Here is a 14,854-nt window from a genome sequence, read left to right as displayed (position 1 = left end):
ACTTAGTATAGAGAAAATATCAGAAAGATAGGATAATGAACAGATTTTACATATACATGACAAGTTTTGACTTCTGAAAAGTAAGAAATTACATAGACTGAAAACCACAGGAAAAAATTTGAGAAAATATTAAATAAAACTACTCCTCAGAAAGGAGCATGCCCAGTTATGAGCAAATTCTTTCAACCCTTTAGGGAATAAAGTTTGTCTATGCCATCTGAAATACTCCAGGGCATAGAAAAGAAAGAAAAGGTTTGCATGTATTTGTATAAAGCCAATATAATACTGATACCAAAATATATAAAAGCATTCCCATTAAGTCAAATATAAGACTGTCAGCACCATTTTATGCTGGAACTGCTAATCAGTACAATTAACTAAGAGAATAAAAGGCATAGATATTAGAGAAGATAATTGTTAATATATTAGGCACCCTGTTTGTCAGACACTTTCCTTAGCACTTTTTTATGTAAAGAAGGACAAATTTACCATTTTAAACCTGAGAAAAGGCAAAATAATCAACTTGAAAGCTATTAGAAACAGTGGAAAGATGGCTAGATGGAAAATAAATACAGTGTGCCATTCACAATAGTAATACAAATCATAAAATACCCTAGAAATGAACTTTAACAAGAAATATGAATAGACTTGAACAGGAGAAATATGCTATGCTCTTACGTAATTTTTAAGTTTGAAACAATCACAGTCAGTTGTAAGTTGGTTTTTGTTTTGTTTGTGTTTTTTTTTTTTTAAGATTTATTTATTTATTTATTTGTTTATTTATTTATTTATTTATATAAGCACTGGGTATAATCAGAAGTACAGGAGGGTGAGAGAATTCACCAGAGCCAGTGCAGAGAGCAGAACAGGCAGACTGACGAGAAACACTGCTGAAGGGAGCAGCGGGCGGCAGGAGAGGTCTGCGCGCCATGTGGGACCCTCGCCCGGCGGCCAGGGATCAAACTGGCACTGCAGAGGCTGTGGGCAGCTTCTCAACCCAGTGCTCAACCACTGAGCCACCCGGGAGACCCCTGTAAGTTGGCTTGTAAGAATAGCAGTGTGATATGTTCTTGTTCTACCAAAAAGTGAACCCACTAACTTGGAGCCAATGAAAAGCCTGGAGGAAGCACATAAAGCCCACAGGAGACTGTATGATAACCTCACTTCACTGGGGGCACATCAAGATGACCTGCATAGTGGAGAAGCACCTGTCCCTCAAAGGGAACACCTGTTAGTTCAGAGCTTACTTCTTTCCAAAGTAATCTAGAAGCTTACTGTTGTTGCTATTTAAATTCAGTAAGATTCCTTTTTTCTGGAAAAATTACCTAGAATAATATGGAATAAGCAGACAGCTCTTTTTTTTTTAAAGATTTATTTATGCATGCAAAAACTGGGGTACAGGCCAGAGGTGCAGGGGGTGAGAGGATTCACCAGAGACAGCGTGGGGAACAGAACAGGTGGATTGACTGAAATACACCGCTGTAGGGAGCAGCGGGTGAGACAGAAGAGGTCTGCTGCGCCATGTGGGTCAGCTCCCTGACTAGGGATCAAGCTGGTGCTGCGATGGCTGTGGATAACTTCATAGTGCTGAGACTTAACCCCTTGCGCCGCCAGGGCGGCCCAACAGATAGCTCTTAAAGACAAAAGAGACCAGAAACAGACCCATAAAAATTTATGTATGTACAATAGCTAAGCTTTGGAAACAGCCCAAATGCCAAAAAATAGATGACTGTGGACAGATTCACAGAGCGACGTTCAACCGCCTGCGCCACCAGGGGAGGCCCCCAAAAATAGATGACTGGATCAAGAAGATGTGGTACATATATACCATGGAATATTACTCAGCATTCAAAAAAGATAAACACATGCAATTTGCAGCAACATGGATGGCGCTGGAAGGGATCATGCGAAATAAGCCAAAAAGAAAAAGAAAAATACCGGATGGTCTCACTCATAGCAGGAATCTAGAAAACTTAAATAAGGGACCAGGAAAATGAATAACTATAAGAAAGTGAAAATCAAAATCAACAAAAAACTATGAACCAGAGACACTTTTTGGGGGGTGGGGGGCGGGAGGGGAAGGATTGGGGTCAGAATGGGGGGGTTGCAATTGTATGGGGAATATAAAAATAAAATTTATTATTTAAAAAAAAAAGACTTCATGAAAATTTTAAAAAAAAATTTATGTATGATAAAAATACCATTCAGATCACTGAATTAATGAAGGGCTCATCCAAAACGATTTGGTATTGTTGGGACTAATCTGAACAGAAAAGCCCCTATCCTCATGCCTGTTTCAAAACAGGCATCTTGGATGCCGATTTACTGTGTAGGAATAATGATTGATGTGACAAGAAATGACAGGCGCTGAGGGAAGAGACCCCTAAGGATGGAGATCTGAGCAAGTGTCTCTTGAGACAGCATTCCTAGTGAACCTGCAAGAGGAGGAAGAATGAGGCAGGCCTGGGACAAAACAAATTTCGCCTGTTTGGGGAACAGAAAAAGACCTGTGTGACTGGTGAGTGGTAAGCTAGGGAGGAAAATAGGAGAGGCAGCCCTGAGCCTGGTTGTGGGTCTCACCGACTATGCAGGGAGCTGTTGCAGGACTCTGAGTATGGGAGTGACTTGGACTCATTGAGATTTTCAAGTTCACACTAACTACTACATGGAAAGGGAGAGAATATTTAAGGGTTATTTGGGGCATGGGCTAACCATCTTGAAAGTCTTCAAGAAAACAAAGGAGATGACTTTTAATCTTAGAAATTACATTAAGTTGGGGCTACCCTGGTGGCTCAAGGGGTTAAGCGTGAGCACTATGAAGCAATCCGCAGCTACTGCAACACGAGTTTGATCCCCGGCCAGGGAGCTGACCCACATAGCGCATCAGACCTATCTTGTCATGCCTGCTGCTGCTCCCCTCAGCAGTGTATTTCAGTCAATCCGCCTGCTCTGCTCCCCACTCCTGCTCTGGTGAATCCTCTCACCAACCCCCACTCTAGCCTGTACCCCAGTTCTTGTATGCATAAATAAATATTTTTTTTAATTACATTAAGTAATCTGTTAGTGTCACATCAAGACAGACTAAATACACATAAATCCTTTTTGGCAGAAGATACCATAAACAAAGATAAAGGTAAATGGATAAACTGGGGACATAGTTAGGACTATATATAATGTAGTTAAATGTTATTAATGTGGTAAAGAATGATATGACTCAATAATAAATCAGTAAACATCCCTATGTTAGTAAGGATCAATTGTTAGTAAGGCTATGAATAACAGAAAGTCTAGAAATAACAGTATTTCTCCTTATGTATAAGTACAGCCCATGGGTGGGATGTTTACATTATTACATTGTGAGCTATAAAAAGTGATAATGTATATCTGTATTTTAGAACATGGAGGTAGGAACATCATGGAAAGGTTTACATGGAGAACACAAACAGCAGGTGGCTGGTGTCACAGATCCAGGTTACCACAGGGGCAAGCAATAATAAAAATGATTGATGACTGTGAAGTAGGCCAGGCCTAGGAGACCTTTGGGTGTGGTGAGGAGTGTGGCAAACAGGCAAGTGTTGTATTCAGCTCCTGAAGATTATTTCCAGATGAGACTGTTCTCAGAGTTACCATGGCTTCAGATTTTCTAGGGAATCTGGAAATCCGTATTTTAACATGAAATCTGGTATTTAAAGGTTGGCCATTAATCCATTATCTTTGTAAGCCAAAGAAAGTCTCATCAGCCACCAGTCGTTACCTCAATGTAGATCATCTCTAGTATGCTCTACAAGAGGTGTCAGGGTAACAGGTGGCCACTGTGTGAAAGCCACAGCAGACCACTCCGGTGGCCTGGTCCTAATCCTCTACTCATTTTTGAAAAATGAACAAACCGGTGAGACTCTGTGGAAACCAGGTGTCTGCATGTCAGGAACAGCCTCTGTCACTGTTGGAAAATTCCAACAGTATTCCACTGCTCTATGACCCTTAACAAGCCCACCCTCCCGTCTCCGGAAAAACATGAAAGAAAGGGAAGACTGTAAATAGACCTTCTGCCCTTCTGTGACTGTGAGAGGAGGTAGGTGTGGTGCTCAGTGGGCAGTGCTCGGCGAGGTACTAATCCCTGCCTTCAGTGAAAACTTTCCCAGTCTGGGGCCTCCCTGGTGGCGCAGCAGTTGAGCAGTTGAGCGCTGGGCTGCGAAGCTGCCCGCAGCCTCTGCAGCGCCAGTTTGATCCCTGGCCGCTGGCGAGGGTCCCACATGGTGCGCAGACCTCTCCTGCCACCTGCTGCTCCCCTCAGCGGTATATCGTCAGTCTGCCTGTTCTGTTTCCCGCTCTGGCTCTGGTGAATTCTCTCACCGTCCTGCGCTTCTGACTGTACAGTGCTTGTATAAATAAATAAATCTTTAAAAAAAAAAAAAATACTTTCCCAGTCTGGGTTGTCCTGTTGACTCACTTCAGTCCCATCCAGGTAGCAAACTGAGGGCCTAAGCATCTCTAGGCACTCCATGAGGAAGTAGGATCTGTCGTCAGTGGGAGCTCTAGAAGTCTTCCTCAGGCTGCATTTTGTCTCTAGAAACAAAGCACAGTGGTAGTTCCCCACAAGAGGGGATGTGTAATAACAGCCTCGCCTATTCTCAGTGCTGTTTTTCTTTCTCCTCCCTCTTGCTTTTGTTCCTTCTCTGCTATCTCCCATTTCTTCCCACGTGTGGAATTGATTATAAAGGTTTCTCATGTTCTGTTACTTGGTTGGGGTGCTGTCACATGTGACTTGCCCCCTTGTTTTCTTGTTGAATTGTCATCTATCCTGAGAAAGGTTCTGTATTTGCTCAAAAAAAAAAAAAAAAGTCTGAAAGAAAGGTCAGGCAAATACAAATCCCTCCAATTTCCTCTGGTAGCCACAGCCAGAGATTTTGTTCCATTTGTCCTGTTCCCATCAAAACTGGGATCAGCCTGGTTTCCTTGATTCTCACCAGGAGACTGATTGAATTCCAACCCAGCATCTGTTGGGGCTTTTGAGAACACAAAGCCATTCAGAAGTTCAGAGAAACAAAGCATGCCCTGTCATCCAAGCCTGTCCTCTAGCTTAATTAACCAGCAAGGCCAAGAAGATTCTCTTATTTGTCAGCGAGGGAGTTGTCCCTGTGGGATTTGGAAAGGGGTTGCCTTTTCTTCTTAATGACTAGAAATTGCTTGGAAACCTAAACTAACTTCCTATTAGAGAGCTAAAATGGTGAATAGTAAATTTTTGTTAGTTATCAGTAATAAGCCAAAAATGTTCAGTCAATAGTCTTATAAGATGTCTTTTTAGGAAGGGAAAAAAACAAACAAATGCAGTCACAGCAAAACAGTTTTCTGCTTTAGGATACAGGATGCAAAGCCAAGTCTAGACATATAAGTGGACAAACATTTTGCCATGGGAGAAGGGTTATCCCGGGACTTTACTGGATCAAAATATGCTGACTCTGTGTCCTCACGTGTCTGCATGTGTGGTAGGTAAGGGTTAATGAGTAATAGCTCACTGTTAGCACATTCAGAACAGTCTGCCTGCCAGTATGGAGTCTAGAAGTTTGACAAGATTCATAACAGCATTTTCCCTTTAAATGCAGAACAAAATTGGTATTTATCTTGGGCATTAGCTACAAGAAACTGCAGAGAATTGTTTTCTACAAGTCTTTTTTTTTTTTTTAACATAAGCATTTAAGGCATGTTCACTTCAGATAAAGCCCAAGGCTTTTACAACCAGTTTACAATTTGGCACCATTATCACCTGGCCATTTGGTTAGGAAACTGGTTTTTTCCCAGGATAGCAGTGTGTGTGAATACATATCATTCTATAATAGCCCCCTTACAGCAGGTGTATCAGCAAGTATCCGATGATGTGATCACTGATGACTGGGCAGTCAGTGGTGCACGAGCTCCCATCCGGGTCATTTGTTCTCTTGGCATCCTTCACAAGCCCCCTGCCTGCCTGTCCCTCTGGCTCCAGCACCACCAAACTAAACCTGGGTGCAGCATCTTCCTGATGGGTGAGGTATGCAAAGGGCATGAGCTCCTTGGGACCCTTGTTTAAGTAGCCAGAGAAAGGATGAAATAAAGGAATGAAAGGGGGAGAAGAGTATTTTAGAAAGGACCTATGAGGAAAAAGAGGAAGCCCAGAAGTTAGTAACTAATTTTTATCTTCAATATTTTTGCATAACTTTTTTAATTTACCTTCTGCAAAAGGGAAAATAGTAAAGTGAACCCTATGTTACCCTATCACCCAGCCTCCACAGACGGCCTCAGCATTTTCTTTTTAGTCACCATTTTATTTTTTTTTTAAATAATAGATTTTATTTTTATATTTTAGTCACCATTTTAAATACCCCTGTTTCTGTTACAGCTTAGGGGTAGGGACCACTTTACCATGCTACAGGTGAGAAGACAAGATTCAGGACACTTGATGAATCCAGGATGCAAACCCAGGTCTTAGACCAGATGTCAGCCCTTCCATTCCACAAGGCTCCACACCCTGGAGCAAGCACACATGCAGGAATCCACAGTGGGTGCCCACGAGTCCCTGAGCCCAGGGATCCAGTCAGGCCTCCACGGAGACAAAGGGCCAGGTACCCTCGCTGTTCTCCTTCCCATTGAGCAAGTTGTAGATGATAGACAGGGCATGGCGACTCCAGCACCTCGACAGTGTTCCCAGTCAGGTTTGGATGTCACTAGAGGACTTGGACAAGGGGCGGCAGCATGCCTCAGTCCAGCAAACAGTATGCTTGTTGCTTTCTGTCATCTTCAGCCAACCCCGACTGAGCACTTGATCCTGACAAGAATCAAAACATGGCCACATTCCCCACCACCTCCAGGTCCCTGTGAGGGAGCTCTAGACAGAAAGGTGTTTGAGTGCTGGCCCCCTTTAACCTGAGGAGATAGCTCCAGTGGAGCCAAGAGCCTGTCTCATCTGTGCTCTTTCCAGCATGTTGTCCAGATCCCAGCTGCATAGCATGTGCCACTCCAGGCTGTACTGCACCCTCTGTTGGCTTCCTCCCCCTAGTTTCCTGTTGCAGGGGGACAGCTGGGGGTGGGGGTTAGGATCTGGTGTTGCCCGTTGATCTGCAGCTGGTCTGGGAATAATTTGAAACTAAATCCTCAACTCTTTGGAAGCCTTTTATGAAATCATTGCAAGTTTATGAACAACAGCTGTGACCACACATGACCTGGATCCCAGCCCCAGCCCCATCCGCAGAATCATGGGGGAAGCAGCAGTTGACTTACAATCCCTGATCACCTTTTTAAGGGGAGAAAAAGCTAAATGGAGAGGAAAAGTCCCCATCCTTCCTCCATGTCACAGGAGGCTGGACATCAGGTGAGCAGGGAGCCAGTCCTGGTAACCAGATGTTGAAAACAGGCTCAAAAAGGCTTTTAAAAGCTTTGGCAAGAACAACCTTGCACCAAGTGCTCAAACATCTTTTCCGGAACCTTCAGCCTCTGGCCAGTATTTCTTTTCTTTCATTTTTTCCTCTCCAGATCTCACTGTATGGACAGAGCTGCTTGGCTTCATTGTTGGGGACAAGTTAAGGAGTAGGGTTTTTGTTGTTTTTTCTTCTCATAAACCTCTGGTGAATTCTCCCTCACTTCCTGTGGCAACTGCCATGCTGAGTCAGTGTTTTACAGAGGCTGGGCCCTGCCATCTTCCTCATGCTCTTGCCATGCCTTACTCCCCACCCACCCCCATGTGCAGCAAGCGTGTCAGAGTCTTCCAGCACTTACTGTAGCTTGCTGAGCTCAAAGGAATTCAAGGAAAGGAAATAAAACCTCCCCTATTAAGATGCAACCCGCGTGCCTCTATTTAAAGCATTCTTCCAGATCTGCTGGTTGGTGAAACTTCACATTCTGCTTTAGTCCTTTGTCCTTAGCACTGCATTTGGGGTGCACTAATCCTCTGTGGCTATTGTACATATTCCCCTCATGGGTCTCCCAAAATTTAGTTGTGGTTCATGGGTTTCCCTCCCCGAGATCTGTGGGGATCAAGTGCTGATAGTTTGCTTCCATTCCAGCCTCCTGTCATTACACTCAGTGTTTTGAGACCCACCCATCTTGGGACATCTTAATCACTGACCAGCAGCCACTCTGTCCTGGCTCCGCCTAGCTGTATTTCTGTACTCTGTGCATCTGCTGGGAGAGTTTCACCAGGACTAGGAGGGGCCCAGAAAGAGGACAGAGAAAGGAATTCGGCCAGGCCTACTGGATCCATCTTACACCCAAATGGAAAACCAGGGAGAGGAGAGGAGTGTGGGGGCATGTCACTCTCAGTGGCCAATCACTAGGACCTGCTGGTTTGCCCAGTGCAGTGAGCAGACAGCTGTTTGTTCATTGCACAGTTCCCATAAGCCACAGCAGGCTGGGTGTGAAAAGGAACCCAGATCCCATGCAGGTTCCATTTAACCTCCAAACCTATTGGGGCAGAGCAGTGAGAGAGGCCTTAGTAGCCCGTTCCCTGGCCCTTTGCTACCTACAGAGCCCAGAACTTCCCATGCACCCTGGGGGCTAGAAGGCAGAGGAACAGCCCAGCCCTGTCCTTGTTCTAACTTACCTCCTCATTATTAGGTGATCTCAGCAGATCACTGCATCTTCAGAGTCTCAGTTTCCTCATGAGTAAGATCCCTGCCAGCCACAGTGGCCGGGAGAGTGGGCATGTGTGGGCTAGAGTGGTTTGCACAGGCAAGCAGTACCTGAAGGCTCAGGGCATAGCCTTCTAGAAAGGAGCCCCAGGATTTTCTGTGAGATGTGAATACAAACACAAACTCACTCCCTCCCCCACCCACAAAGATTAACGTGTCTGAGAAGCAAAACCCTGGGTTTTCTTTTATTGTAGTAGTAAGAAAATTCCATAGATTTCCCCCTTGGCATATAAGCAACTTAGTGGCCTCATTAGAAAGTGTCAGGCAAGAAAACCCAGAGGTAAAGTATTCATTTTCATTCTTGAGGTGAACAGTACCCTGGTCATAGGTGATAGGTGACTCAAATCTCAGTGATAGAACCTGATCTTCACCTTAGCTTTCTGGGGAGATATATAGACTCCCCGAGCTCCTGGCTTCCATTTTTAGCGAGAGGGATGTGCTGGCACCATCTCAAAGGCCCATGTAGCAAAGGCACCAGTCAGAGGTCATCCACCAGGTCATGTTAAGGGATGGCACATATACTTCTGGGTGAGCTGACTCCAAAGAAGAATTTCCTAAAAATTTTGAGGAGCATTGCCCCTCCTCTGCAAATGGAGGTGTTTTGCTTTGCCCTAGTCTTTTTTTTTTTTTTAAGATATATTTATTTATGCATACAAGAATGGGAGTATAGGCCAGAGATGCAGGCAGTGAGAGGATCCACCATAGACAGAATGGGGAACAGAACAGGCAGACTGACTGAAACACACTGCCAAGCGGAGCAGCAGGTGAGTCAGGAGAGGTCTGCTGTGCCATGTGGGTAGCTCCCTGGTTAGGGATCGAACTTGTGCTGTGGTGGCTATGGTTAGCTTCATAGATTGTGTCTTAACCCCTTGCGCCACCAGGGAGGCCCTGCCCTAGTCTTATATTTAGTGGTGAAAGGAGATTACAGAGCTCCGCCTATCCCAGAGAGAAAGAACTCTCTTATATTCCAATAAGGGTAAGATATATTCTTTCTAGAAAAGAACAAGGCCTGAAAATAGTCACCCCTGATAGTCCGCAGGGCAGGGCAGGGTAGCCAGTTCCAGGGTCCTTCAGTTTCTCTGCTCCACAGGTCCAGTTCAGAAACCACTGTTCAGGGACTCCCTGGTGGCGCAGGGGTTAAAGACAGCACTATCAAGCTATCGCCAGCCACTGCAGCATGAGTTCAATACCCCGGCCAGCCAGGGTACAACCCACATGGCACAACAGACCTCTCCTGACTTACCTGCTGCTCCCCTCAGCAGCTTATTTCAGTAGATCTGCATGTTCTGTCCCTCACTCTCTCTGGTGAATCCTCTCACCCCCACCCCCCCCACCCCACACACCTCTGGCTTACACCCCAGTTCTTATATGCATAAATAAATAAATCTTGTGGGGGCGGCGGGCGGGAAGAAACCATTAGTTCATATGGTTAAGAGTTTAGGCTTTGGATGGACAGCCTGGGTTTGAACCACACAGTCTCTTTCATCTGTAGTGTGTACGTTCGTTAGTAGTAGGTAACGTATAGACTTCTTCGGGAGATTAAGTCTTCAAAAAGTGCTTAGACTACAAACTGGCACCTGGTATAGCTCTCAGTAAATGTTAGCCTCCTCTTCTGCTGCCATGTGCTAGGTACTTTGTAAAGAAATAATTTGCTTCTCACAATCACACTGTTAAGGGAATGAACAGGCCCCATGTTAGGTCTTGAGAGGTAGAAGGGCCCCAAAGCCCAGGTCTGTGGCGCCCCAAAGCTAGAATTCTTCCCATCACACCAGTTAGTTATGTGTTAGGAAGCCAGTGTTTCTTCATAAAATTCAGCATGTGCTTTCCCCATCCACACCACTCTGGGCATGCCTGGACTTCCTGTAAGTGACTCAGACCCTACAGGGGACTGGAGAACAGTGAATTCTGTGAGCCAGCCCATGCACCTGGTCCACTCATCATCTTTCCTCCTATTGTTCCCCATTTCCAGCAGCCTAGGTATGTCCTAGATTTGCAGAATGGCAAGCCTTCTTTACAAGTGTCCTTATTCACCACAGTGAATAAGGATGAACCATGATACTCAGGATGCCTAGAATGTTACCCAAGGAAACTCCTCCTCCAGAAAGGCCTCAAATAGCCCCATCTGACACTCAATCCAAACCCAAGAATTGTTTTGAGAAAGGACCAGTCTTTATGTTTTATCTCAAAATCAATCCTAAACCTACCTTCTCTCTCTTTTATTAACATTTTCTAACAGTGGGGCCTCCCTGGTGGTTGCAGGGGTTAACATTTCAGTGCTATCAAGCTATTAGCAGTCACTTCGACATGAGTTCGATCCCCAGCCAGGGAGCTGACCCACATGGCACAGCAGACCTCTCCTGGCTCACCCGCTGTTCCCCTCAGCAGTTTATTTTGGTAGATCTGCCTGTTCTGGTCCCCATTCTGTGTCTGGTGATCCTCCCACCTCTACACCTCTGGCCTACACACCCAGTTCTTGTATGCATAAGTAAATAAAAATAAATCTTTTAAAAAAGCATTTTTTAACTGTGATAAAATATATATGAAATAAAATTTACCATTGGTAAGATGTATGATTCAATCTGCCCTCACTTTTTTTTTATTAAAGATTTATTTATTTATGCATACAAGAACTGGGGTGTAAGCCAGAGGTTTGGGAGGTGAGATGATCACCAGAGACAGTGGGAAGCAGAACAGACAGATGTACTGAAATACACTGCTGAGGGGAGCAGCAGGCGAGATATTTGAAGTGTGCTGCACCATGTGGGTTGCTCCCTGGCCAGCTGGGGATCAAACTCGTGCTATAGTGGCCGGCAGTAGCTTGATAGCACTGTCTTTAACCTCTGCACCACCAGGGAGGCCCTGCCCTCACTCTTGACTTGAGGAATTTAAGATGCTTAAGGGCAACTTTTTTGGAAGTAACTTCTGCCCCAGATGAAGCAAGAGATTTTTTTTTTCTTTTTTTTTTTTTTATAGAGGCATGATTTATTTATTTATTAATTTATTTGTTTGTTTATACAAGCACTGGGTACAGTCAGAAGCACTGGAGGGTGAGAGAATTCACCAGAGCCAGAGCGGGGAGCAGAGCAGGCAGAAGGACAGAAGTACACTGCTGAGGGGAGCAGCGGGCGGCAGGAAAGGTCTGCGCGCCATGTGGGACCCTCCTCTGGTGGCCGGGGAGCAGCCGGGGATCGAACCGGCGCCGCAGAGGCCACGGGCAGCTTCGCAACCCAGCGCTCAACCGCTGCGCCACCGGGGAGGCCCAAGCAAGAGATCTTCCCCTTAGAATCCAACCTATTTGTCCAAAAGTAATTTTTTCTTTAAAAAATAGTTTTAGTTCTTAGTTTCTAAACACAGTGCCTTGTAACTAACTAGTTTGAGAAAGTTGAAATCTGAAATGTCTAAGCCATATTCTAGGTCTAACTGACAATTTACTTATTGATGGTAACATTCACAGCTCAAAATAGTTGCGTGCTGATATTTTCTGGTGACACACAGATGTATTGAGGCTCTCAGGGCATTGTGTAAGTGAGGAAGGATGGCGTAAGGACTAATGGGCTTGAGTCCACTTGCCGAATCAGGACCATGATCAGAGTTAAAAGAAGGAGGGAAAAATTCCCAGGAAGCCCTCTTCAAAAGGTGAAGAAGCACTCGGGGGACTCTAAGACACCCCCCCCTTCTCCTTTTCCTTTCCCCTCCTCCTCCTCCAGCTCCACCGCCATTGCCTTCCCCTTCCCCCTCCTCCTCCTCTCCAGAGCTCTCAGTGGCAGTCTGGGCGCTCTGTCCTCCAGTGCTGGCAGGTGTGTTTCACAAAGCTCAGCTCACACTTGCCCCTGCAGGGGCCCCAAACCCCTCCATGGGAATTCTTGCCTTTCCATTCAGTGACGAACATTTACCAGGAGCATTTAAGAAGTTAATATTAATCAGAACCAGACAGATGCCCTGAATGCTCACACCCTTAGCAGTGCCGGCGAGGCCCCGGATTGCCTACGGAAAGGGACCCCTCTCATGCCTCGTTCTTCAGTTATCCTGACAGAAGTACAAGGATGAGAGTACAGGAGAAGGGTGGGTTAGTGGTTAGTTGCTAATACTGTGGAATTACCCATTACAGCCATGTAGATCATCAAAGTATAATGCCAGCTCGCCCTGGGATCACAGTACAGAAAGGTACTCTCCCCTGAAGGGGAGGACCAGGTCTGCCTTACTTGTTGTACCGCCCACGCTTGGCACAGCGCTGGCTGATACATACTGGATGTGAGCACAAATATCGAATGAAAGGATGAATTTAATACCTTCCAATTTTTCAAACTAAATTAGCAGTGGGGACAGGGAACCTCCAAGGTACTTTTTCTTTGAATTTTCTTCAGGAAAACTATTTGAATGATACTGGAATGTTATAAAGTACTTGCCCAGTCCACCTCCAACTAGCCAAACCCTTGGGTTATCAGTCTGCCCCTCAAAGTTAGGGGAAGTTCTCTCTCAGCCCAGCCCCCAGGCAGCCACCTGCCTTGTGGCTCTCTGCCCACTCCATGGGCACAGCCTGTCAGGTGTCTTCCTCATGGGGCAGCACCATCCACAGAGGAAGAAGATGCTCGGGAAATGACAGTAACTCCCAGGCCCACGGCTTGCTGATCAGCAGCAGGTTTCTGGTTTAACCCCACCGCTGACCAGCAGCAGTTTGGCCTCCCCAGTGTCCCACTGGGCCCCCAGCTCTGCGTGGAGCTGGCTAGAGCTAGCTCATCATCTGTCTGCGTTTCTTCTAGGAAGATGATGAGAAGCTAATTGAGGAAATCCAGAAGGAAGCTGAAGAGGAACAGAAAAGAAAGAATGGAGGTAAGTGTTCTCCCCTAGCACAGACCCCAGCATTCCATGTGCAGAAGGGAGAAAGAGACCCCCGCCTCTGCTGGCCCTCCCTGAGGATCCTGGCTCTCCACCCAGCCAGGCGTGACCCAGGGAGTATATCCTTCAGGTGGCCATAGACATCTCCACACAACCAGCTCCCACAGCGAAAGCTGTGAAGCTTAGAGACGGTTTAGCTTCTCCTTCATGGCAAGGAGGTTCTGAGGGGTAATGTTCAGCTTAGGAACCAAATAGAAGCCCAACCAGATTAAAAAGACAGTGTGGCTCATCCAGACCCTGGCTCTAAAGGCACATCTCCACAGATGTTCCACCTATGCTGAGGTAGATAATCCACGGCCTTCCAAGGTGATTGCTGAGGAGTGTGACACATTTGTCCTTGGTGGCCGCTGGGGGGGTAGAGAGGGAGGGGGGGGGAAAGAGAGAGAAGAAGGGAGGGGAGGGGCGGGGAGGGGAGGGGAGGAGAGGAGAGGAGAGAGAGAGAGAGAGAGAGTGTGTTACTTGTTGTGCTTACTGTTGCCCCTCCAGTGTCCAGAGGTAAGAATGATGCTGGAGGCCAGAGATTCCTGCCTCATATAATGCTCCTGACACACCCCCAACTCCAGGCAGGTGGGCCAGGGTCTCGAACCAGGCCAGAAGAGCTTTTTTTAACCTGTTTTCTCTACTAAGTCCTGTCTCTTCCTCTTCCCTCCCCGTCTCAGAAAACACCTTCAAGCGCATCGGGCCTCCCTTGGAGAAACCTCCAGAGAAAGTTCAGCGGATCGAGGCCCTGCCAAGGCCTGTCCCACAGAACCTGCACCAGCCACGCATGCCGCCCTATGCCTTCGTGCACCCACCCTTCCCCCTACCGCCTGTCCGGCCCATGTTCAACAACTTCCCCCTCAACATGGGCCCCATCCCAGCACCCTATGTGCCCCCTCTCCCCAATGTACGTGTCAACTATGACTTCGCCCCTGTCCATGTGCCCCTGGAGCACAACCTGCCCATGCACTTTGGCCCTCAGCCGAGGCATCGCTTCTGACGGCCAGGAGCCTATGGGGGTCTTTGTCCCCACTAAGTAGCCTGAGCCTTTGCGGGTCAGGGCTTGGCTAGACCTCCCTTCACCTCCAGGCTCATGACTCTTCCCATGCCTTCTAAGTAGGAGTGACAGACTCAGCCCAAAAGGATAGGTCGGTTTTCTTCCGCTTCTTCCTGGGAAGGGCCACTGCCCCTTTAAGATTGGCCAGCAGACCAACACTCTCCGAGTGCCCATAGCACGATTGGCCTGGTTGCACACCGGGCCAGAGATAAGGGACAGCAAAAATCCTCTTCCTAAAGAGTCCTGCCATCCTGGCCACCCG

General features: G+C 46.6%; 1 protein-coding gene across 2 annotated transcripts in view; it reads left to right on the top strand.

The window, feature by feature from the left end:
- RNF216 (ring finger protein 216) overlaps positions 1–14,535 on the top strand; it is a gene marked incomplete at both ends in the record, with an annotated part of 128,260 nt that extends 113,725 nt beyond the window's left edge. For both annotated transcript variants that reach the window (XM_084250890.1, XM_084250889.1), the window contains 2 exons: positions 13,421–13,490; positions 14,216–14,535. In XM_084250890.1, coding sequence (XP_084107016.1) covers positions 13,421–13,490; positions 14,216–14,535 — 390 coding nt within the window. The remainder of the gene's footprint in view (positions 1–13,420; positions 13,491–14,215) is intronic.
- Positions 14,536–14,854: the final 319 nt, after the last annotated feature.

Source organism: Talpa europaea, assembly GCF_964194135.1.
Source record: "Talpa europaea genome assembly, chromosome: 12".
Classification (NCBI taxonomy): domain Eukaryota; kingdom Metazoa; phylum Chordata; class Mammalia; order Eulipotyphla; family Talpidae; genus Talpa; species Talpa europaea.
Note: the sequence above shows the minus strand (reverse complement) of the source record. Positions and strands in the feature narration are given on the sequence as shown.